The 25,411-nt window shown below is 47.9% G+C and overlaps 1 protein-coding gene across 1 annotated transcript; it reads left to right on the top strand.

Annotated features, from left to right (window-relative positions):
- Positions 1 to 3,399: 3,399 nt before the first annotated feature.
- On the top strand, positions 3,400 to 24,173 carry SGPL1 (sphingosine-1-phosphate lyase 1). The gene is made up of 13 exons (XM_009079401.1): positions 3,400 to 3,532; positions 5,735 to 5,802; positions 7,635 to 7,782; positions 9,027 to 9,106; positions 10,421 to 10,549; positions 17,644 to 17,732; positions 19,147 to 19,252; positions 19,676 to 19,774; positions 20,505 to 20,654; positions 21,884 to 22,122; positions 22,682 to 22,828; positions 23,828 to 23,948; positions 24,033 to 24,173. The coding sequence occupies exons 1-13, from the start codon at positions 3,400 to 3,402 to the stop codon at positions 24,171 to 24,173; spliced, it is 1,650 nt and encodes a 549-aa protein (XP_009077649.1).
- The last annotated feature ends 1,238 nt before the right edge of the window (positions 24,174 to 25,411 follow it).

The raw sequence follows: 25,411 nt of genomic DNA, 5'->3' as shown, positions 1-25,411 counted from the left end.
TCCCTGGAACCAGCTCAACTCACTAATGGCTTTTAGAAATGAAGTGCTAAGGATGTGTTCCTAAGCTGTGCAGCTAAAAATTCAGTCTGTAAACTGCTTGGGTTGCTGAGTGCATTAATATCAGTACAAATGAACACTGGGAGTCCTAATGATAGCAATTAGTGTGTGATCTGATACCTGAGTCTGTCTTCCTGCTCTGAGAATTACCAGCAAGTCCTCCAGTGGAGATTTCTTTCTCCCTGCTCTTTAGTGTGCTCATAAGTTGGTTTTTAACCTGCTGCTGAGCTAATCCTGTGCCTTGTGAAGCTTTTGTGCAGGGAAGGTTCTCTTCAGGAAATAAAATCAGCTTAGCTGCTCTGCTATAATGGCAAGGGAAACCTTTATGGTTTTGATGCCTTTTCAAATAAGCAGGTTATTGTCTTCTATGGAATTCTGTCCTGGAGACAGGTTTAAAATCAGGTCAGCTTGTTACTGGGGAAGCAGCAGTTGCAGGGGTGAATGAATGCTCTAATCCTGGGAGGCTGGAAATGCATCCCTTCTTTCTGTGGGTGGGGAGCAATTCTTCTGGCTTAGATTGATTAGGGGAAAAGAAATGCACTTGGTTTTCACTCTGTTATGAGCACAACCTCCAGGGCTATAGGAGAAGGGATTCCAAGAGCTGTGCTTAAGAGGCTTCTTATTCCTCCTACCTCTTGCCTGGAAAAAGAGGTTGGAAGTACCTCAAAGCACATCTCATTCCACCCCCTGCCATGGGCTGGGATATCTTCCACCAGCCCAGGTTGCTCCAAGCCCCATTCAACCTGGCCTGGAATGGGGGTGTGGCTGCACCATCCAGGGATGGGTGCAGCCACAACTGCTCTGGCCAACCTGTGCCAGTGCCTCACCACCCTCACAGGGAAGAATTCCTTCCCAATATCCCACCTAACCCCATTTTGAAGCCATTCCTCCTTGTCATGTCACGCCACCCATGTAGAAAATCACTCTTCTGTGGTTGAAAAAGCCCCTTGAACACACCATGTTCCTGGGAGCAATAGAAGCATTTGGATGTAGCCTCATGCATGGCCTCTGCTTTCTCTAGGATGAAGTTAGGAATTCCAAAAGTAGAGGTCTTATGTCTTGCTGGATACTTTGGGGCAAAGAAGCACTTTGAAAAACCTGAGTGCAATGTTTGCCAGGGATCTGGGAAACTGTATCACTGCTAACTCAGCTTCCATGCTGAATTTCACTGGTGTTTTAATCCCTCTTTTTTGTACTCTCCTAAATGGAGCATCTGCTGTCCAGAGCTTCCTTCAAGAGTCAATCAGCCTCTTGCTGGATGGATTTATTTTAGCTTGGCCATTGACTGAAGTGTCTTCTGTCTAGAAGATCATGTTCCATTTGGTTTCAGGTTTATACCTTCCAGTGTCCTCCATCTCCAGGGGATACAGAAGCATAACCCACTTTATCTGATGCTGCAGCATTTTCCTGCCATCACTTGAGGACAGCTCTTGAGACAGCAGAACTTTAGTGGCTCCATTTCCATACTTTAAGTGGAGTTCCAAAGCTGAATGACATCCTGCCTGATGTCATTGACTCCTAGGCAATGAACCCAAGTTGTGGTCACTGCTCAAACACTCCTTTCCAGGGATTTGCACATTGTGCAAACTTGCTGGGACTTATGTACCACATCTAGTTAGCTGGAAAAGGTCTCTCGTCCCTAAATTCTGGGGCTAAACCAGCTTTGTGGTGAGTGGGCTGAACTGGAAATTACCTGGGACATACCTAATTGAGTGGTTTCTGTGGCTGCCTTGGTTAGGAGGCTCAAGTGGCTGCTTCATTTTTAACTTGCCCTTTGCCAAGTGGATAGGAGCTAATTTGCCTTTTGAGGGCTGAGTGCTGCCAAATTCAGGCTGTGTCCCATCAGCCTGTGCCTGGACCTGGGTGATATTTGCCATCTGCCATGGGGAAATGCTGTTGTTTTGCTGCAGTTTCTCTTTGGGTTGCTTAAATATACATTATATGCATTTTACTGCTTCGCCACAGCAGTAAGTATTCATTAGTATTGCATTTTGGTAAGGAATCCTGCCTTCTTCCTTGGATTATTGGGAAGAGCTTGGCTGATTTCAGACTGTAGTCTCTCCAGTTCTATTGGAGTGACATGTCACCCCTAAAATGAAGTTATTAAATGCTCCTTCTGTTGTTGGCTTGATCCAGCAGTGAAGTCTGTCAAGGCTCCTCAGAAGGGAAGTTTCAGCAGTTTTTTAGTGGTTTGTTTATAGTCATCTTTTTAAATGGCTCTAATCCCACCCAGAGTCCAACAGGTGTCAAGGATGGACTCCTTCCAGAGTAAACCTTGGAAGGATGGAAGGAACCTGGCCTTGATACCTGTGCTGTAGCAAAACTTTTGGAAGGCTCCTTGTACTTTCCCTGTGTTTTGGAGAGTGGTGAAGCTTTCTAGTGCTGGAGATCTCCCCAGGAAAACTGGGCAAAGTTAGGCTTGGTGGGAAGGGAGGAGGTTTAGGAGAGCTCTGAGGATGGCTGAGGAAGCTTTAAACTGTGAAGTAAAATGTACAAGCTTTTGGTTGTAACATGCAACAACCCCCCAAGAGCTGATATTGGTCATAGCTCAAAACCAAGTGTGGATTCTTCTTCATTCTTCTTAACTCTAGAAACTTTTGTTCAAAGAGTTGGACTGTTGAGGGGGGGAAAAAAGCCTTTTCCTCTTGTGCACATCCAGTCTTTGTCACCCTGCTCTGACACCCTTGAAGAGGATCTTGTTTGAAACTATTGATTAGGTACTTGTGCTCTGTCCTGACAGTGATTACTGGTTTGACATGGTAATTGTTATTTGCATCAGGTTTTCTGGGATTTATTTTGGCAGCAGCAGTGTTTGCCTCTTCCATCCTCCCTTTGTGTGACACACTAATTAGATCTTCAGTTTGAGAAGCTGTTGAGTGCTTGCATCTTCCTTAAAAATCCAGCCCTGGGTGCTTCAGAGACCTGCTTTGGTGGCTCCTTTCTGACAGGTGTTACTGCAGTAGTTCAGTCTTCACTCACCACCTGATAATTCCTTGTAAGAAAATACTGACAGCTGCTTCTCTTGGGCCATGGTAAGATCGGGAGGTGGTTCTTGGGACTGTGCAGAGAAGCATGTATTACTTGTCTGCTCTTGGCACTTCTCTTAATATCTGCAATCTTTCCAGGTATGTATTTTTATCAGTGACTCTTGGCTGGCAGGGAATGGAAACCTCCAGCCCATTCTGTTTGCAGGGCTCAAGGGGATCATGGAATCTGCATCCTGGAAAACACCTTTTAATCAGCTTTTTGCTGCCCCATTTATGTGCATTTGGCCTTTTCCCAGTGCTACTGTTTTTTTCCCTTGTCCAGGATGCCATCACTCCCTACAAGGAGATCCTCCAGATGTACTGGGAGACAGCCACGAGCTTTGTGAATGCGCAGTGTGAGGGACTGGAGCCGTGGCAGCTCATTGGGTTGACATTTTCCTCTACTCTCCTAAGTGTGTGGCTGCATGGATTCCTCTTCCAGCCTGAGAGTGAGTACTGGACATGGGGGAATTTGCCTGCCTTTGGAGGGAGGAGAAGGGGGACAGAGGTACCTCCTAGGTACCCCCTACCCTAGGTAGGGGAGGGACAGAGGGTGAAGCAAAGCCAAACACTCATTGAAATGGACTTTCTGCTGCCAACTAATACAGAAAAAAATCTCTTCCAAGTGAAGGTCAAGGTCTGGGAGATCAGTGGAGCTCTCCCATTCCTGCAGAGGGTGTGGCAGGACAGCCTGGAATTGCCTCTGTGTCCTTCCCTTTCTCCTGTCTCCCTTTTTCCTTTTGCTAAACCATTTCCTTGACACAAACTCTTGTTGCTCAAACCCTGGGGGGATTTATCCAAGAGCTTATGCACTTAGTCACTGCTGTAGAGTGTCTGGATAGCTCTTGGTTGTTCCCCTCCTTGCTGGGGAAGGAGACATGGGGCTGATTTGGGATTGGAGACTTGTTTCTCCCTCAGGATGTGCAAGATAATTGCGTGTGGTGGTGGTGGGAGGATGTTGTTCTTTTTTTCCGGAGCATCTTCCCGTTTGAGTGGTTTGGATGTTGACAGCTCTTCAGTGGGTTCTCTCCTGGTAAACCTGCAGTTTTCTCTGCCTATGTGGTGGCCAGAGAGCACTACCTTGTCTTCGTCGAGGGCAGGTGGAGGAGAACATGTAGATACACAGGAGAACACAGAGGTAGAGGAGAACATGTAGACACAGAACACATAGACACAGAGGTGGAGGAGCACACAGAGGTGGAGGAGGTAGAGGGGAACACACACAGGAGCACACGTAGACACAGATGTAGAACATGTAGACATACAGGTGGAGGAGAACACAGAGGAAGAGTAGCACACGTAGACACAGGTAGAGGAGTGCTCGTAGACACAGAGGCAGAGAAGAACATGTTGCTTTTCAGTTCCCACAGGCCTCAGGGTTACACTCCCGGGACAGTTTGTTACAAATAGCCAAGTATTTAACTTTATATCTACTTTCCTGTTTCTCTGTTCCCATTCCCTTTCTCTGTGTAAACCTGGAGTAGCTAACAGTGGGAATGTATGTAAGGACCAAATCACTATTGAAGCCTTTGCTCACTTCAGGGTTATTTCACCTCCTTGGTGAATATTTGTAGCTGTTGCACAGCGTATTTTGAAGTATTGACAAGCCGATGGAAGATTGATTAGGTTGTGTGAGTGTTTCAGGAGTGTGCAGGCTTTTCTCACTGTGCAAATTGCTAATGAACCTGTGCACACTGAGAGGTGCAGCAGAAATGCTCTTGGCAGAGCATTAACGAGAGTTTGCTACAGAATGTGCCAATTAGTGGCCTCGTGGAGCTTTGCAAATTGTATATGGGAAAGGAAATATATGTGAAGTGGGAGGAAAATTGTAGAGAAAATTGCGAAGGCCTAAATGGTTGATTCTTTAACCCTGGTTTGGTTATTTGTTGCTGTAAGTGTCCTGTGACTGCTGGGGCACGAGTGAAGTGCCTGTAGAACTCTTGAGGCGTTTTTGATGGCTATAAAGCATCTGTGTCGTCTTGATCTCATTCCTGCCTTTAGAGCTGCCCCAGGAGTTTCCCTGAGCTTGTCATCAGTGACTTCTCTCATTCCAGGACTTGGCTGGGGTGGAATTTCTGCTCTTCTCTCTGCCCTTCCCATTTCCCTGCATCTCCTTCTGTGGCATCACGTGTTTCCTGTGTGGGATGGGTAGGCATGGGGCAAATGTGTCATGTTGTGGCTAACACTGGCTCTAGTGTCACTGTTTCCTCCTGTGGTCTGGAGCCTGTTCCTCATTGCTGAATGGTTCTGCTTTGCAGTGCTGCTCTGATTTGAAGAGGCAGAACAGAACTTCAACAAGCGTTTTCTTTTTTTACTGGAGACCTTTAGCAAACCCTGAAATCCCTCTCTTTCCTGAGAAATTACACGTCTGGGTGCAAATTCCCTTGTATGAGAGACAGCAAGTGAAATGATTGATCCCTGTAGATGGCTGCTGTTGTGCAGTCCAGATGTTCCACACCATGGGCCATCCTGAACATTGCTCCTTGATTCACTCACCTGTCTCACCACATCCCTTGTCACTGGGTTATTTTAGCTTGGCTCAGGAATGCTGAGCCTGGATCATGGGATGAATTGAATCACAAGTGTTGTCTTTTTTTTTTTTGTTTCTTGAGTCATTTTAGGTTCATTTCTGGCTTTTCTCTTTCTTTCAGGTTTGGTATCTCGGACTAAAAAACAGTTCTTTAAGCTGCTGAGGAAAATGCCTTTTGTTGGGACTATAGTAAGTATTGGAACCACAACTTGTAGCATTATCCCAGGTCTGTTTCTGAGAATCACAGAATCAATCAAGTTGGAAAAGAGCTTTGAGATCAAGTCCAACCTATGACCTAACACGACCAATGTCAACTAGACCATGGCACTAACTGTCTCTCCTTAAACACTTCCAGGGTCACACAGCTCTGTGCATCTTTGTTGTCATGTCCCTATGATCTAAGGATATAGATCTGGAACATCTTCTCTTGCCACCTGGTTTAGTGACATATATAATTTCTACCTCGTCTTTCTACCATACTCATAAAATGGGAGTTTCACCTTTGTTGACTGATTTGTTTTAACCAAGGATCAATGAGTGGCTACAGAATTTTCCAGTGACATTTCCTCATTGTTGGATTTTAAGGGAATAATTGTGGAAGGAGAGGATTGAACTTGAGTTATTCTGTAGCAATGTCAGGTGTGAGATAGCCAAGGGTTGGTTGTGCAACATAGAAGGACATTGGTTCTAATCAGGTAACCTGCCATGAGCAGTTTAGGGCTCAGATAAGCATTAGAACACAAAGATATCAGAAGTTTGTCTAATCATTAAAATGAGATGAGTTTTGGTGTTTGTGAGGCTTTTGTTGCACAGAACTGCAGCTGTCAGCAGGTTTGAGCACATGACCAATGAGAAAGCACTGCTCATCTGGGTTGATTTGCCCTGATCAGTGATGGTCTCACATTTGGTTGCACTTTCTGTTCAGTGTGTTGGTGTATTTACCCATTGATCTGGGGGGGGGCACATCTGCTCTAGGCAACTTTAGCAAATGAGAGTAGCACAGACGAACTTTTTCCTTGTGCTGTGAACACTGAAGTTCTCCAGTTTCTCCTCCAGCACTCTGGAAGGGACAAGCACCTCTATGTCCTGTTGAGTGTCCCAGCTTTCATGTCCTCACCTGAGCAGCCCTTGATGAGATGAGTTCTGCTTGTATGTTTTGCTGCTTGTTGGGCAAGGACATCTGGTGCAATCCCTGCTGTGCCCAGGCTTACCTTCTCAGGCCTAACACTAAGCTTTTCTGTGCCAGGGGAGTCTGCTGTGTCCTGTGTGCTCTTTCTGCCCTTTGCTAGGCTGAGAGCTGATAACTAATCAGTTGCTCACACAAGGCCTTGACTTTGAGGCATTCCAATGTCCAGAGGTGGATGTTCCAGCACCTGTGTTGCCTAGAAGAAGGATATTTACTTTGTGGGAAGAGATCTGAGTTTCCTGAGTGTGAGGTGTGTGTGGGAAGGAAGGAGTCTCTCCACTGTTCCTGTAGTGGAGTTTCTGTGTTGTGCCTCTCTATTTTCCTGTTTCTGACTCGTGTGAGTGGTGGCAGAGGAGGTAAGGTATGAAACATAACACACCTGAAGACTTCTACATGTTAAAAACAGAGACTTTAAAAGGTTTGGTGGATAAAAATGCAGGTTTTTTGCCCAGAGTTTTGTCTTCTCAAGCACCAAGGAAGGGACTCAAAGATCTTTGATACCCAGCAGAGAATGTGCTGTGGTTGCTGCAGTGGAGGTGTCTGTGCTGTCACATGAAGCACAGGTGAGCAGTGGCCCCAGTGCCACTCTTCAGTCACCTTCTTGGCACAGTTCTGACACCACAGGCAATCCCCAGTGTGGTTCAGAGCCTAGTGCATGCCAGCTCAGTATTCCAGGCAGCTGGTTTTTGGAGGCAGAGGTTGGCAGGAAGGAGGAGAGGAGCTGTGTGGCTCTGTTCTCTCAGCATGAATGTGCAGTGAGCACTGTCCTGCACACACTCACTTGTTTATCATTTGGCTAGTGCTACTGGCTGATAGGTTTTCCCTTGCCTTTTAGATTCAAAAGAAGATTGATGAAGCCTTGAATGATGTCATTTCCAGTTTGTCCTTCCTGAAAGATGAAAAAGATTATATCAAAGCACTGCCAGAACAAGGGCTGAGCCAGCCTGAAGTGCTGGAGAAGATGAAAGAGTACAGCTCCAAAGGTGAGTCTGCTCAGACACCTGACACTGCACTGACTCTCTGCAACGAGTTCTAATCACTCCTCATGGTTTCAGCTAAATATTTCTTTCCTAATACTGTTTCCTTGAAAGTTTTTGTCTGTTTTCCTTCTGAGAATGACTAAGATTCATGACTTTAATGCTGTATTTGGGTATTTAGATTGAAATCCTGCTCCTTCCCCAAGGATTCTGGGCTGATGGAGAGTTGGGAGAGCTGAGAGCTATGGAGGACATTATCTGAATGCCTTTTGGATTACATTTCTGAGCATTCACCTTCATGTTTGACTTTTACCAGAAATGAGCGTTCTGTGAAACCCCAGGAAATAGAAACGAAAAAGGCAACTTCCAGACAGGACTTCTAGGGAATTTCCAAGGCAGCCTCTCTTAATTGAAGTCATAATGGTTTGCACCTTGAAAAAGCCATTTGAGGAAGGAAAAGTCATGATGCTCTGGTTTGAAACCACATCAGTAGTGTCTGACACTTCATTTGAGTGATCTGATTGTGTACCTGTTACTCCTAATGAGTTAATTTGGTGACTTGCTGTCCAAAGGAGCAGATGGGACTGCCCTGCTCCCAGGACTTGAGAAATGCCTTGAATTCTCTGCTGGAACAGTGCATCTCCTCCACATTTGGCAACAAACAACTGCTCAGTCAAGTATCCTGCAATAACTTCCTCCTGTTCTCCTGCTGTGTATTGTCATTGTCATTTCTGTCTCTGTGTTCCCTCAAATGATTGTTTCCTTCCTTCCTTCCTTCACTGAGTTTTTTCATCCTAAGGTCCCTTCCTCCCCGGGAAATACTAGTTTAGGTGAAATCTAAGGTGCTGTAGGTGTTAGCAGCACAAACTTGGCCTTCCCATCTCTGCTCAGCTTCCAGAGATGGTGATGCTCTTGGAAAGTGACTTCACTTAGCCATTTTAGTTGGCTGAGCAGCAATTTGGGAAGACTGATGGGGATTAAGTGGATCACGTGTTAATGTCACTGCTTGCTGCAGCTCTGTGTTGTCTCTGTGCTGACTTTAGTCACCATTGACTTGCTGTTTGTCAAACTCACAGGACATTCAATGCCAGAGGCTCAGGGTCACACACAGCTCTATCTGGTGCACAAAACCCCCTGAATTCCCAAGCTGAGTTTTCACCTGCAGAGCTGAGGGCACTTTTCCATGCCCTTTTCCATGCTCCCTGGGAATGGCTGTGTTTGCCAGCAGTAAGCTCTTCCTTCTCTTGCAGGAGACGTGCGTTGGCAGGATGGGAAGGTCTCTGGGACTGTGTACAGTGGTGAAGAGAAACTCACCCAACTGCTAGTGAAGGTAAAGTGCAAACAGGCCAATTTTGCATCTCCAGGGTGGCCACAAACCACCCAGCAGTGTTCCAGCATTTTTCCAATTTGCATCTCCAGGGTGGCCACAAACCACTCAGCAGTGTTCCAGCATCTTTCCAAATAAATAGGGAAGGTCTTAAAATTAAGACTGGCCAAGGTTGGAGACAGAGCCTAGGGGAAAATGCAGGGGGAAGGGGAGTTAGTAGCAAAGCATTTGGGCAGTGTAAATTAGGCCAAGTAACTGCCCCTGAGCAAACACCATGTGGAGATAACTGGTCATGTTGTTTGGAGTAAGAAAGTAAGTTCCAAGTGAACATCAGATTGGTGCTGGTGCAGCCTCACTGAGCAAAACTGAATTCCTCTTGGTTTGAACAAAAGAAAAGTTTGTGAAGTGCTTTCTGGCATTTCTATGTGGTCCAAATCTCAAACACTGGAGCCATGGCCATGCCTCAGTGGTGGCTTTGTTAGGGCTGTTTACCTTCCCAGGAACTTCTTCCTTTGAGCAGGCTGGAAAATAACCTAAACAGCCTAAAGGTCTCTTTTCAAGTCTGTCTGTTTTTTTTAGCTAGAAAGGGAAGTGTAGAAAACAGCTTTTATAGCAGCTGTAACGAGCTGTGTTTGGTGGCTGCTATTGCAGTTTTCTTCCTCCTGTTGACATTTCCTTTGCCACTTCTGGGAGAACATAAAGCTCAGAGCCGCTTTTCTGGAGGGACCTCATCCTGGGTCGTGTTGTGGAAACATTCCCTCTGTTTGTGCTGTTTGGTTGCTGGTTTATTTTTTATTTCCTTTAATATCCCTGCAGTGGCTGTTTGATCTGGGCTGCAAGAGAGAGAGCACAGTTGAATGAGCATGCCATGCAGGTTTTCACAGCCACTTCTCTTGAGTTGTGGGTGACATTTGTGCTTTTCCAGTTGCCTTAGAATTCTCCTTTAATAGTAAACTTGAAAACTAGTTCTGCCAAGTCAGTTTCTTGGCCTCTTTTGTGTGAAGCAATCACAGGGTGTGTGTTGTGTTTCTTAAAAACAGTGAAATGGTTAAACCTGCCCTAAAACAGCAATACGTCTTCTTGTCATAGAATCACTCCAGAGGTCAGAATGCCCTAGAAAAACATGTTTGTTTTTCACTCAGCTATAGCTTCTCAGCCTGTGGATATTGCAGGAATGGTTAAACACAAGGAGCTCTGTAGTATTCTCATGGTTTAATGTAGCTAATTTGCTTGTACAATGCACATGGGGAGCACTCAAAGCTGCACTCAGCCAGTGCCTCATCTGCAAGGCTGACTTTCTGCCTTTGTTTCCTGAAGGTGTATGAAGAGTTTGCCTGGAGTAACCCCCTCCATCCAGATGTCTTCCCTGGTCTGAGGAAGATGGAAGCAGAGGTGGTGAGGATTGCCTGTACACTCTTCAACGGGGGCCCCAACTCCTGTGGTGCTGTAAGTAACCTGACTTCAGCTGGCGCTGAACATCTGGGATGTTTCTAGCTTTGATAAGTGCAAATGCGCCTTCTGCTATCCAGCCGGAGCTCATCCTGATGTGTTCCCTGACCACAGAGCTGTGTGGAGGGTGGTTGCTTCATTCCTCTTCTTGGTGAAGCTTTATGAGAGATAACTGGGACAAGACCAATTTAGTTCAGCTTTGTTTCTCTCCACTGTAACATGCCATGGGCTTGCTGGCAGTTGGGAAGGAGACCTAGTGTGATGGGAATAAACAGCTCCCCTCAGTTCTGTCTTTTAGCTGGAAATTTGACTCTGCCAGACTGCCAAGCTGAGGCCAAGGCCAGCTGGCTGCTCACCAACAAGCACCTATTATCATCTGTACAGCTGCAAAAGCTGTTTCTGGGCTGGTGTGGCCTTCCAGTGTGCCACAGTGGGAACCAGTTTTTACAGCCTTGATAAAACTGCCAGCAGGAGTCCAAATGTGTATTCTTAAATTGATGCTTCCAGTGTTGGTCGAAGAGCAAAAGATAAGAAGTTGCATGGTGAAATATTGCTATAAAATTAAATCATGACTTTTCCCCTCCTCTCTTTGCATTCCCCTTTGGGAAGGATCCTGAATTCCTTGGGCAAAGTTGTCTCTCTCTTTATATGTTGTGTGACACAGAGATGTTATCTCCTGGCACAGTGGGCAGGTGCAGCTGCCAGGCAAACAAGCAGCTTAACTGGGCAGGAATAGTTGTGTTTGTGAGCAGAATGCAGATGAGATGCTTGAGAGACTGGGGGTGAGGTGTTTGCTGTCTGTAACTGCTGGGGAGGGAGAAGGCTGGTGACAGCTGAAGGTTGGTGTGGGAGGGCAGTGTTGATACAAGAGCTTATGACATGAACTGGCCTTGGATGGAATTCACCTGTCAGCTGGAGGCTTAGTTGCACTAAGGGGTTAAGTTCTGGAGTAGCCTTATAGTAGGTGTAGTTGGGATCAGACTCCAACTGGATTGAAGATGAAACTCAACTGTGTGGGAGTAGATGTGATTGTCTTGGATAGAGCAGGAGGTGACACCCTATGACCTGACTTGTCTTCTCAGGGCTGTATCCCTTGTACTCTAAGGGCTGTGCTCCTTGTGCCACCTTCAAGTTTCCAGAAGGAATGTTCCTCTTTGCTTATAAAAAGTGTTTAACCTCCCCCAGAGCTCCTCCCTGGCTTGCAGCACTGAGACATGGCTAAGATGATGCCTGGAGTGGGGAGGAGGCTGAGTATGAAGCTGTTGAAACACATTTTTGTCAGCAGCTGGGACATCAATTGATACACAACAGGCTCTGTGACCCTGTGGGGTGCTTGGAAGATGTTGCTTACTGCAGCCTGCAGTGCAGGTATTGAGGTTTTGTTTCGTAAACACATTGTAAAAGCATCAGCTGTGTCCTCTCCTCTGACATTTACAGGCAGATTGCCTAAGAGGAGTTCAGAGTGGGTAAAAAACGGCTCCATAACAGGCTGTGACACAGGCAGGGTGACACCTGCACAAATATCTGGAGCATCCTGCTCTTCCCTTTGCCCTCCTCTCCCTGCCGAGGATCATGGCACAAAGCCAGCAGGGCAGCACACAACCTGTATGGAGTTACAGACAGTTTGCAGGGGAGGAGGAGAGTTGGAGCTTGGCTGGCCGGAAACAGCAGATTAATTGTATCCCTGTAATTATCTTGTGTCTCCAGTGGGCTCTTTGTCTGCCTCTCACATTGCCCTTCCTGGCTGTGGAGTGTCTAGAGCTGCTACTCATTGAGGAGGCACACTGGGTGGGGATGGGGAGGTCACATGCTCTCTAAGCACTTGGGCTCAAAGGCTTCTCTTAATCTCTGAATTCACATTTCAGAATTCTTTCTGGAGCCTTGGACAGTTAGAGTCATTCAGAAAGAGCATTTTTTTTTCAGGCTGATGCTGTGCTTTGTGTCTGGGGAAGGCTCTGCTGTGGCTGGTGGCTCAGGCTGCCTAGTTAGGCTTCAGTGACCAGTAAAGCAGAGAGGTTTGAAAGCTAAACCAGGGAGGATGCAATGCTCTTAAGTTATCTTTAAATTGATCTGCTGGTCCATTCTACTGAGAAGGCTTCTGGTTTACTTGCTGCAGCTTTTGCAGTGTTAAAAATGAAAACAACTGCTTTTTTCCCCCCCTAAATTTTATCCCTGTCACCTCTGAGCAGCAGTGTCTCACTGCACACTGGATTTATACACCTGATTTAAGCAGCAGAGGCTGCTTGTCCAATTTTTGTGTGCCTGGTGGTGTTCCCTGAAGGCAGGTGGAGCTTGTTGGTGTTCCTGGAGACAGCATGGAAAACACCAAGGTTTCTGGCTATGCTTCCCAGCGGGGCAGTTTGACTCCCTTGGTGCTCTGATGGCCACAGCCTGTTGCAGAGCAGCACCCTGGGGGCTAACACTGTGCTGCACAGTCTGGGAACCAACACTCTGCTCCCCAGTCTGGGAGCTAACACTGCTCCCCAGACTGGGAAAGCAGCCCAGAGATATATTTGTGCTGTCCCAGGGCTTTCAGCAGCTTGGGGATCCCTGCTGGTCCTGCCCAGGCTCATGGGCACATGTCCCTCAGCAGCAATCCTGAAGAGCAATCCTTGCTTCCCCTTGGGAGGTTTCCAGTGTGTTTGATACACGCTGAAATGAAACCTGTGTCTTTTTGGCTTCTGAATGCTAAACCAGAGAAGCAGCTTGCATTATTTACAGGCTTCAGCTGAGCCATATGGGCTGTAATTCTCCTTCCTTTAAACATGAGCATAAACCTCTAACAAGGCCCTAGTGGGAGGGAGGTGCAGGATGCCTTTGCCTTAAATTGCTCTGAGAGATGTTCCAGGCTTAAGCAGTTTTATAAGTACTCATTTTTAGCAGTGGATGGATGCTGCTTGTTTCCCTCTAATTGCTGCTATTGTTCTTGCCTTTAATCATGTTACTCCGGAGCAAAGAGCCAGGAATTGGTGAGTTTAAGCACTCGGGCATTGTTAATCACATTCTTGCAATGATTTGGAAGGGCTAATTAAGCTCAGCACATGCAGGAGGAAGGAGGAATTTATTCTTGTCTGATGTGTGCATGTGTCCCTCTGTTTTGCAGTGCTGAGTCTGTGGATTTCCCCTCTAATTTGGGGGGAAATCACCACTTTTATGCAAGTTTCACTGATTTCCTTTATTTTAGTAGTTTTTTTGACCTCTAAAAAGAAAGGGCAGGTATGAAATGTAGGCAAAGATTGTGTGTGTGGATGGACACCTGTGTGTGTTTGATGTCAATCTCTCTGTGAGTTCTTCCACTTATTTTGAGTCAGGAGAGAGGAGGCAAAATCAGATACAAACCTAGAAACCGATTTTTGTCTCTTCCCCCCTGAATTCTGAGGCTCCCAGACTTTGTCCTAGTAGCATCTGCACCTTTGAAGCAGGACTTGTACCAGTGAAACATGAGTGATGTGTCCTGAAGGAGCTTCAACTGTCACATCCTATCAGCAGTGCTGAGCAGGTCACCCTGATAGACACAACCAGAGGGATTTATACCCTGCAGGGTCTGTGGGAGGCTGCCAGGACACCATGGCCATGCAGCACACTGTGGTGTATTTCTTAACTGTTAGCTTAGAAATGAATTGTAGTTTGCTTGTTAGTACATGGGGTTGTTCAGCTCAGGGAAACTTCTGGTCAGCTTTGTCTGCAGGGGCTGAATGGATGTGTCTCTGAAGGGGAAAATGCGGAATTGTAGAGACCATGAACCAAAGTGGTTATTTAATTCATGTCTGGTAGTTTGGTAGTGACATGGCCAAAGAAATTCTGGAGCAGGGACTGTACCTCTTATTCATAGAGTCAGCAATGTTGGAGGAGACATCTAAGATTATAAAGTGCATCCATTAACCTCTCACTGCTGTAACCCCTAAACCATGTCCTCCAGTGCCAGATCCAGATGCCTCTTAAACACAACCAGGGATGGTGACTCTACCACCTCCCTGGGCAATACTCCAGTGTCTGAACACCCTTATTGCTGTTGTAATATTGAGGTTCTTATTGCTGCTGTAATAGAATCATAGAATGTTAAGGGGTTGGAATGGAGCTTAGATATCATCTAGTCCCAACCCCCTGCCCTGGGCAGGGACACCTCCCACCAGAATAGGTTGCTCAAGGCTTTAGCCAACCTGGCTCTGAACACTGTCAGGGTTGGTGCAGCCACAGCCTCCCTGGGCAACCTGTGCCAGTGTCTCACCACCCTCACAGGACAAACTTCTTCCTAAGATCTAATCTAAATTTCTGTCTGTCCACATTTATCCACATTACTCCTTGTCCTGTCACTGCAGTTCCTAACAAAAAGTCCCTCTTCATCTTCCCCGAGTCCCTCTCTGGTTCCCCTGAATATCAAAGTTCAGGAGCAGTGGGATTTGCAAGGAGAGAGGAGCAGAAGTGATACACTGTGTTTGGAAGGCAGGAGGGAGGTTTATTCCCTGTGTTCTCTCCCCTCCCATTTGGACAACAACTCCAGAACCAAAGTGTGTTTGCTTGCCTTTCGCCCCCAGCTCTGCCTTTTGCCGATAGAACAGGGCTGGAAACTGCTTCAGATCAATGCCTGTTTGCAGTCCCTTTCCCCTTGGCATGGCTGAGCCTGTGAGCTTTGATCTGGAGGAGAGACAAAGCCCTGAGTGAGCCCTCGGTGGGTGCTGAATCACTGTGCTGGCTCAGTGCCACCAGTGCTGGGCAGCTCACATCCTGTGACACCAATTCAGGCTCTGGCTGCAGCAGGATGGGTTTGCTGGTAGGAGCCAAGCTGGAAATGCCTCTCAGCAAGGAGCAGGCTCCATCCACAGGTATAATCCATGTGGACCTGAAGGATTTTGCTGCGGTAGCTGAGCTAAAGGTGCTGCTCCAGATGGAGCTGCTCTGGTCTCTGTGGTGGAGGCTCATGATGTGCTGAATGTGAGCCAAGTTAGGACGCTGAGCTGGCTGAAATTCAGCTTTTTGGGTGGGTTTTCAGCTGCCTGGACAAGCTTTCTGTGTGATTGTCTGCATGCCAGTCCTAGTGCCTGGGCGGAGGATCCATCCTGGATGTTGTTCCTTGTCCTGCACACAGCCAACTGCTACCAAGTGTTGACCTACCAAAACCTGTGTGTGGCTCAGCATCTCCAGGCAGGTGATAAGTCAGGCTTTGAGGAGAGATTTGGCATATACAATGGTGAGATGTTGGTGTTGTGGTTTAAGGATTGAAATGAGAATAAGTCCTCTGTGAGGAGCAGAACGCCTGGATGAGAGTAGGGAATGCTTGCTCAGCAAGGAGCAGGCTGATGGCATGGAGTGCTCAGTGACATCAAGCCCAAGTTCCCGAGTCCTTCCTAACAAAGTTTTCACAATCATTGCAATATTCTCAGCAGTGCTGCAAGGAGAGTTACAAGCATGCCATGATCCCATTCCTCTTTTTTCCAGCCAACAGGAAGGCAAAGCCTTACCCCAGCTGGGTTTTCCCCAAGCTAATAGGTGACAACTTGACAGATCTTTCCATGAGAAGGGCTGAGGAGTGAGTGACACAGCCCATAAAATCAAGCTGTTGTGTTCCTGCTGCTATTCTTTTCCTTCCCAATGACTGTCTTTACCCAGTGTGAGGCTCTGCTAGGTTTTATCTGCCACAGCTCTTGCTTTTAAACTACCAAAAAAGGCAGAAGTTGTCTGTGGAGTGACAGTCACTTCCACATTGCCTGTGGCAGCAGCTGCTGCTACCTTGGATCTGTGCTAGGGACAAGTGTGACAGAGTAGTTTATGTGCCTGTGAACTTTGTCCTGTAGCTCTCTGCTTAACGGTAGTCACTGTCAAGTAGTCACGCTTCTTTGCATTTTTGCCTTTGCAGCTGTGTCAGCTGGGGAAAACCAAAGGAAACCCCAGACTTAGAGATGTCATAATCACTTACAAATGCGATTTTATATTTATTTTGGGGGGAGGAGCTTAAAAGGGGAATTTGCATTTGGCTCAGCAGGTCTGAGGATCAAAATTAGTCACCCATAAGTAGCTTTTGAGTCCTCTTTCACCTATGTCAGTGTCCCAGGTTTCCCCATCCCCAGGCTGTGGCTCATCCAGGCAGTCAGCTCTGCAGGCTGTTTGCAAACCAACTTACACTTTTAACCTCACATTTGGGTTAAAGTTCTACTTTGGAAGGCTTTGCCAGTGTCTCTTGCATGTCAGGACTCCTAAAGGCTGCCCAAGGAGAGCCAGTCCTCCCACCTGAGCAATTTCCTCCTCTGAACAGTTCCATTTGCTTATCTGCAGCTGCTCTTGAGTTGTAGTAAATCTGTGTGTACCTTCTCTCCCACCTTCTGCTACAAACTCCTTGTTTTCTGCTCAGGGTAGAGAGGGCTGAGACAGCACAGTGAGTTTCTGGATACTGGGGGACTTGCTGTGGACAGGCATGCACAAATTCTTCCTGGTGTAACATTTCTTGGGTCACTGAGGGCTTGGAATCTCTGGTGCTGAGCAGATCTAGCGTGGCCCCTGCAGGGAGGAGCTTGAAGAGCTCTGTGCTCCACAGGGATCCAGGTTCTGGGAAGGTTTTGTGGCTCAGGAGCAGTGCCAAGCCTGGGCTGACTGTGCCTCAGCCTGGCTCTGCTCCAGACCTAATAAACCCTGCTGCACCTCAGCTGGCTTAGTACACACTCAGCTGTTTCTGTGGATGTGGCACAATGACTCTGGAACCCAGAGAGCAATCCCCAGGTGATCAGGAGCCCAAGCACTCATAGCTTCATGAGCTGTGGTCCTGTTTGCTAGTGCCTGTGCAATGACCCTCCTGTTAGGCTTTGGAGTGGAGTGTTGGTTGTTGGCCCTTTCCCCCTTCCCTTGGAGTGGAGTATTTTTCATTTTCCCTTTTCCCTTTCCCATTTAGTCAGAGGATTCAACACTTAACTGTGCATTTTCAAGCTGAATATCAGAGTTGCCTTGTGCTGTTCTGTGGCTTCTGTTGTCCTTGGAACCTTGAGTTATCCTGTGAATCTCTTGCCTCTGAAACATCTCTGCGCAGGGATGCTGTGGCATGTTTTCTTATCCCTTCTGCAACATTAATGTTTTCCCTTGTTTTCTTTTTCTCTCTGTGACAGATGACATCTGGGGGCACTGAGAGCATCTTGATGGCCTGCAAGGCATACCGAGACCTGGCCTATGAGAGGGGCATCAAACAGCCTGAAATGTGAGCAGCACTGGGGGGCTGGGGGGATTCACTGCTCCTCTGAGCTCAGGTGGCTGCTGGACCTCAATAATCATTGATTTCCAAGTTCCTTGCCACCTCCTCCCTGTTCAGCTGTGCCTGGAGGACAGGAACCTGAAGGAGATGGTTCAAAAGCACAGGGAGCTTTAAGCAGCCTGTGAGGTCTGAATGGTGCTGGGAGGCTATGCTGAGCACATGTTTGGCCATACCTGTCTGCTGCTCCAGACAGGCTGCTCATAGCAGCTTTGGGCTTCTCCTGAGCAGAGATTGTCAATCTCTTTGAAGTGTTCAAGGGGTTTGGTTTATTCAGATCAAAGAGGGTTTAGCCTGGAAACTCTGGGGCTGGTTGGAGCTGAAATGAGGAATTGTGCTAATCTCTGCATTGCTAATGGAGGATTTGCTGTCTCTGATGTGCTGCTGCTTTGCTGGATGGAGCATCAGAAATACTCCTCTGGTTAATTGCTTACGAGGGGAAATGTACAGAGAGATGAAGCTGTGGAGCTCATCTGCTGCTGAGTCCCCTTAGCAATGCCTTACTTCCCTCTCTAGCACTTTGCATGCTATTAATGGCCCTGGGAACAATCTGAGGCCTCAGAAAACAAGGTTAATTAAGGCTGTTCAGCCATTCCAGATGGGAGACAGCAAATGTCATGTTCGTGTAGTATATTTGTGCTGCTCCTTCCCTTTTGTATCATCTCCTGTGCCCTCTCAGGGTTGGGGGTGGTGGGACATGAGACAAGATTGTTGGAGATTACAAGAAAATAGTTTGATTGGGAATTCTGCTTCTGGCTCACACAAGACCATGCAGGGGGTGGAATTACTGTAGTGGGTTTTCTCTGGGTTGTTCAAGATCAAATGTTCACCACTGCAGCTCAGTGCCATAAAGATGTCTGCTCTATCCCAGAGAGGATTTCCCCCAGCTTGTCATTAAGATTTCATTGGATGTCAAGGGGTTGGAATGGACCTTAGAGATCATCCAGTGCTGCCCCCCTGCCCTGGGCAGGGACACCTCTGACCAGAACATGTTGCTCAAGACATTAGCCAACCTGGCTTTAAACACTGCTAGGGTTAGGACAGCCACAGCCTCCCTGGGCAACCTGTGCCAGTGTCTCACCACTCTCACAGAGAAAACTTCTTCCTAATATCTAATCTAAATTTTCCTCTTCCAGTTTTTCCCGTTTCCTCCTTGTTCTATCACTGCAGTTTCTAACATAGAGTCCCTCTCTCTCCTTGATTTGGTCTGTATGACTTTTGGCTGGCTGAAACCTTTGTTTGCCCTGTTGGTGATGTGTCTGTCACACAGCAATATCCACAGTTTGGATTTTCTCCCCTTTTCCCTGCTGTTCACAGTGAGGCTTAGGTGCTGCCTGGGCTGACCCAACCTATTGCTTTCCAGGCTGGTCCCAGTGAGTGCTCATGCAGCGTTTGACAAGGCAGCTCACTACTTCGGGCTCAAGCTGATCCACATCCCCCTGACCAAGGCCATGGAAGTGGATGTTCAGGTATGGCTTTGGGCAGCACACTGCCCTTTCTGTGGGCAAATTAGCATTGTATAGCATCTAGCAAGAAATTTAGCTCTCCAGGTAGCAAATGGTGAATAGAGAGGGATGAATGTTATCTGGAAATAAGGAAAACCAACATGAGTATGTGCCTGAAATTGCAGATCAGGTTCTGTTTGAAATCATTGGATGTAAATCATCCCTTGGTCCTGTGTGATTCATATAGAATCAATTATGTCCTTCAGAAACAGCCCAGAATCACTGAGGGTGATTCCAAGTGGCCTGTAGCTCATTGCTTTGCTCTCTGCAGACTTTTGTGTGTTGGTTTTTAGGACCAGACTCTGCGTATTTTCACTCTTTATCTCTTTTTGGCAGGGTGGCACTGGGTAAGTGGAATGTGAGCATCTTCTCTCTTTAAATCTCCAGGCAATGAGGAGAGCCATCTCGAGGAACACAGCCATGCTGGTCTGCTCCGCTCCCCAGTTCCCTCATGGCATCATGGACCCCATTGAAGAGGTGGCAGAGGTAGGATATTCCCTGTCTCTGGGGAATTCTGTGTAGCAATAAACCAGCACAAGAGGAGCACGGGATTCAGGATATCAACCAGTGGGAGAAGCACTGGCTGGAAGGGTGTTGCTGTCCTCAGATTGGATGTTGGCCAACAGCAGGGTAGGTAGGACACAGTTTGGGAGTGAGGGGGAATATATGACTCTAGGAACAACCAGAAGAGCTTGTTCTTTGGTACCTGAAAGAAAATGACAGCTAAATTGTCCACGTGGTGGAACAGCTTTGGTTTAAGGCTGGTTTAGCCAATTCGGTGTGGAAGGCTGAGGAATGTGTGGAGGGGGTAGGAGTCAGAGGGTTGGGATCTTGTTTCAGACATGCCTCTTGATTTCTGTCCTCTCTGTGCTCCAGTTATTTATTTTGTCTGGAACCAGCCAGGGCCTCTGCCCTTCTCTTCACTTGACTCATGCCCTCACACTTGATTGCAGCTGCTCCTTTCAGACCATGTCACATCCCTTTGGCAAACACAGCAAAAATGCTATGTTGGTTTTCCTCTCATATGTGGAAGACAGGAAAAGGCATCCCACAAGTATTCTAGTCCTTCCAGCTCTCCTATCCTCAGCTTCAGAGTGGTGTGATGCTCCCAAAGCGTCCAGCAAAGGTTTAGCTGTGAAATGCCAAACAGCTGTTGGTGACTGGAGTTTGGGTGCCACAACCACATCATTTCGTTTCCTGCTTTGTTCCCACACAGCTTGCAGTAAGGTACAAGATCCCTTTGCACGTGGATGCCTGCCTGGGGGGGTTTCTCATCGCCTTCATGGCCAAGGCAGGGTTCCCCCTGCGCCGACCCTTCGACTTCCGTGTGCGGGGTGTGACCAGTATTTCTGCTGACACACACAAGGTGAGAGCAGGGGGTGGAAAGGTTTCCCAGGGCTTTCATTTCTGGGCTGGGATTTGCAATGCTGTCTCTGCCTTCAGGCATTTCTTCCTGGCTGTGTGCAGGAGTGCTGAGGTGCAGAGGGAGAGCTGCTCTCTTCACTGCTCTGTGCAGTGTGCCAAAGTAGAGTCATGGAATCACTGAGGTTAGAAAAGACCTTCAATACCATTGAGTCTAAGCTGTGACTCATCACCATCTTGTCAACTAAACCACAGCAAGAAGTGTCACATCCAGTCATTCCTTGAACATCTCCAGGGGTGGTGACTCCACCACCTCCCTGGGCAGTTCCAATGCCTGACAGTCCTTTCTATGAGGAAATTCCTCTTGATGTCCAACCTGAACCTCCACTGGTGCAATTCGAGGCTGTTTCCTCTTGTCCTGTTGCTGTTCCCTGGGAGCAGAGCCTGACCCCACCTGGCTGCACCTGCTGTCAGGGAGCTATAGAGAGCAGAAGGTTCCCCCTGAGCCTCCTTTTCTCCAGGCTGAGCCCACTCAGCTCCCTCAGCCTCTCCTCACATGTCCGACTCTACAGCCCCTTCCCTGGCTTCATTCCCTTCTCTGGACACTTCAGCCCCTCAGTGTCTCTTGCACACAGCACTGGAGGTACCTCAACAGTACCAGCACAGAGGGACAGTCACTGCCCTGGTCCTGCTGCCACAATAGTGCTGATTCAAGCTAGGATGCCCTTGGCCTTTTGTCCACTTGGGCTTATGTTCAGGTGCGACTCTACAGCCCCTTCCCTGGCTTCATTCCCTTCTCTGGACACTTCAGCCCCTCAGTGTCTCTTGCACACAGCACTGGAGGTACCTCAACAGTACCAGCACAGAGGGACAGTCACTGCCCTGGTCCTGCTGCCACAATAGTGCTGATTCAAGCTAGGATGCCCTTGGCCTTTTGTCCACTTGGGCTTATGTTCAGGTGCTGTCACCAGCACCCTCATTTCCCAGCTCAGCTTTCCTGCCCCAGCCTGGAGCTCTGCAGGAGCTGGCGTGACCCAAGGGCAGGACCCAACACTTGGCCTTGTTGATCCTCACACCATTGGCCTCGGCCATGGATCAGCCTGTCCAGATCCCTCTGCAGAGCTTCCTGCCCTCCAGCACATCAACAGTATGGGCAAACGGGATCTTGGGGAGTGCTTGGATGTGACCCAGGTCCCTCCTGCTGCTTTCTAACACTCTCTGTGCCTCTTGCAGTATGGCTATGCCCCCAAGGGCTCCTCCGTGGTGCTCTACAGTGACAAGAAGTATAGGAAGTACCAGTTCTTCATTGCCCCTGACTGGCAAGGAGGGATCTATGCCTCCCCCTCCGTGGCAGGCTCCAGGGCTGGGGGTATCATAGCTGCCTGCTGGGCCACTTTGCTGCACATAGGAGAGTCTGGCTACGTGGAGGCCACCAGGAGGATCATCAAGACAGCTCGTTTCCTCGAGTCAGAGTATGTGTGTGTTGTGATGTTTGGGCTGTGCTCCTCAGCCCTGTGCTGGGCTCCTCCTCCCAAGCTGCTTCTCTTGCTTTTGCTCTGGAGGAGCTATGTCATGGGACCTGCTGGGTGGGCACCTACTGGGCAACTCTGATGCCCAGAGCAGAGGGGTGGGTGCAGGCACCTTTGTTCAGCTGACTTTGCTTGGGGATTCCTTCTGCCTCAGCCATAGTTGAGGGGGAATCTGGAAGGAGGACAAAAGAAGGGTTATACTCTCTTTTCTTTGGGTGCTTGTGTGGCTATGTGAGATAAGCTGATTTTTTCTGCCTTTCCATGCCTTTCCTTGCCTTTCTGCCTTCCCTCTTTTCCACTTCTTTCTGACTTTAGGGCATGTAAATGTCCCAGGTCCTCTTTCAAGTCCCAATGGCCTGGGGTGGCTCTGTGATTTCTGGGTAGGGATGCGCTGTCACCTGTTCCTTTCTGCAGCTTTTCCGTTAAGGCTTCAGCTAGGTGGGCAGAATGAACTCTGTTGTAACCCTGGACACTCATTTCTTTTCTCCCTTTTCCTTTCAAGGCTGAGGAAAATTGACAGCATCTTCATCTTGGGGAAGCCAGAGGTGTCTGTGCTCTCCATCGGCTCTGACACTTTTGACATTTACCGACTCTCCAACTTCTTAGCTGCCAAGGGATGGAACCTCAATGTCCTGCAGTTTCCCCCAAGGTGTGTGTTTGAGCCCAGGAGTGATGTGGGTCTGGCCCAGGGTGTGCAAGATGGTCATCTTCAGGCTGTGTAGCCCTAGTGATGTGCTGAGTGGTGCTGTCTAGATCTGACAAATTGTGTGTAGACTTTTCCTCTGCAGAGAAGGAATTACTTTGGTAATTGCTGATATATCACAGTGAGGTTAGAGCAGTAGTCATTGTAATGAGCCTGGCAGACTAGTCTGAGTCTCCCTGTTCACCTCTAATACAAGCAGAAAAATAGAAATAGCCAAGGCTTTATCTCATGTTGGCTAACTGAGGCTTGCAGATTGATTGATTTAGGCTTAGTATTTTCCTGCTGCTCACTGAAGACAAAGGTAGTTGAAAGAACAGTGAAGGGCTGATCATGTTCAGTGATGTGAAATTAATATTTGCCAGAGACTTTCCTTAAGACGGTAGTTGTTTCTGTGTGTAAAAGGGGCCAAAGCTCTCAGATGTAGCTGCACTGAAAAAGACTTCAACTGGCAGCATGCAGCAAGGTCTAGAGAGCCTGAGGTGATAGCTCAGAGGTATGTGTAGCCCTGTGCCTCTGGTAGATGCTAACTTCCAGGCTGGGGTAGCTCAGAGGTGTGTGCAGTTGTCCCTTCTGGTGTATGCTAACTTCTGTGTTGTGGATGGTGATGGCTTAGAAGCTGCAGAAGAAGGAGAGGGAAATGATGGCAAGGATCACCTTGCTTGCAGGCAGCTGCATCTTTCTCACCAGAGGTACCTTGAATGAAGTGAGAAAATAAGCCTTTAACCTACTGGTAAAGTCAGGAAGGAAGCAGGAGCTGAATTTTGCAATAGAAGAGCTGAAGTCTCTGAGCTTGGTCCTATCAAATGTTTTGCAGGGATTACCTTTAGTTGGAATGCTGTTTTAAGGAGCTACACAGTGATCACTGTCCAGAGAAGGATAAATTGATGATGTTTGCTTGGAAAATGTGGAGATGGCTAATCTTTCTTCTCTGCCCTGCCTGCCCAGCATCCACCTGTGCATCACACAGCTGCACACAAAGCCTGGCGTGGCCCAGCAGTTCCTGACAGATGTCAAGGACAGCATCGAGGACATCATGAAGGACCTCAGTGCCAAGACTACTGGCATGGTAAGGAGGCCAGCAGGTCATGAGGGGGTGTTTGGGTTGAGTGTATTGATGACCCTGTGTAACAAGTTTCTGTTCTTTGCCCAGGGAGCTATCTATGGAATGGCCCAGTCCGTCCCAGACAGGAGCCTGGTGGCAGAGATCTCGCAGGCATACCTGGATGGCCTCTACAGCACAGATGTTACTTGCAGTGAGAAGCACATGAATGGCTCTCCAGGCCACCACTGACTTTGTGCAACAATCAGTGCCTTACCAGCTACACTGCGTGGTTCAGAAGGTTCCTATGGGGAAGAGATTGCAGTAAGGCTTTGTTCCTACAACTGCAGGCCCGAGGGTGGCTTGATCTGGAAAAATCCCTTCCCTGTCTCAGTCTGTTCTGAAATCTGCATTATTTTCATGCCCAACTTCAATTTTTAGGGCTTTTCCTCCCTCCCCCTGCCTGTTTTCATCATGGTAAATTGAATGTCCATTCCATAGCTCCAAATTCCTCAGGTACTCTGCATCTCACTTCATTCCTTGCTGTTTCTTCTCCTCACACCTGATGTCCAGCCAGGTGTCAGATCTGAGTTCTCATGTTGTGTTCCAAAGCCTTGGTCTTCCCAGAAAATAGATGGAAAAACGTTGTTTTCTTTGGACTATTCCTCTAAGCTCCTGCATTCAGCAGACCCTGCTGGGAGCATTGTGTCTGTGTGATGCAGGGCTGGGCAATTGGCAAAGGGAAGATGGCTGTGTGCTCCCTGTGAAACCCCCTTTGGATAGCTCAGTGAGGCTGCAATCAATGTCTGCTGAGGGGAAAAAACAGCACAAAATCCCTTTGGAATCTCTTGGATATGAGCAGAAACAGAAACCAAGTGTAGGGAGAGGAACTAGATGGTACTGCAAACCCTTGGTGGCTGTTTTGCTTCCTTGCCCCTCCCAGACACGCATTTCCCACCTGGAATGCTGTTTGCCTTGCACAATTCTGGAGGCAGGTGCAAAACCCATGGCCCTGTTGCTCACTTGAAGGTTTTGCCCTGTCCCCTGAGATGCTGTAGCAGAGGCAGCCAAAGCTCACCTGGATTTTTTACCACTTTTAGTCTCAAAAAGGTGACTTTTGTAGTACTCTCAGCTCTTTGCACTGATTCTTTTAAGGCACATTCTCAAAAGGGCATTCACCATTGTGCCTTGATGCTCCTCTGGCTTGTTCTTGTGTGCTGCCAGGGAGGGTTGGAGGGTTCAGCTGTGGGCTGTGACCTTGGCTGTGGTTGTCTCTTCATGGTACTATGCTGAAATAAACCTCAAAGGCAGCCTGGCCTCAGAGGGAACATGCTTGCCTGTAAGGTAGGGTAGTGGTTGTATTGAGCCAAGTCCCTTCACAGTATTACAAAGATGCTCTGGAGGTAGAGGAGAGGATGTCAGATGTGTCCAAGCCGTGGGCATGTGGCTCAGCCTTCCTAGTTTTCTCTGCTGTTTTCCTGGGGAGAGTT

This window comes from Acanthisitta chloris, unplaced genomic scaffold (genome assembly GCF_000695815.1).
Source record: "Acanthisitta chloris isolate BGI_N310 unplaced genomic scaffold, ASM69581v1 scaffold22067, whole genome shotgun sequence".
Classification (NCBI taxonomy): domain Eukaryota; kingdom Metazoa; phylum Chordata; class Aves; order Passeriformes; family Acanthisittidae; genus Acanthisitta; species Acanthisitta chloris.
This window is presented reverse-complemented; position numbering and strand designations above follow the sequence as displayed.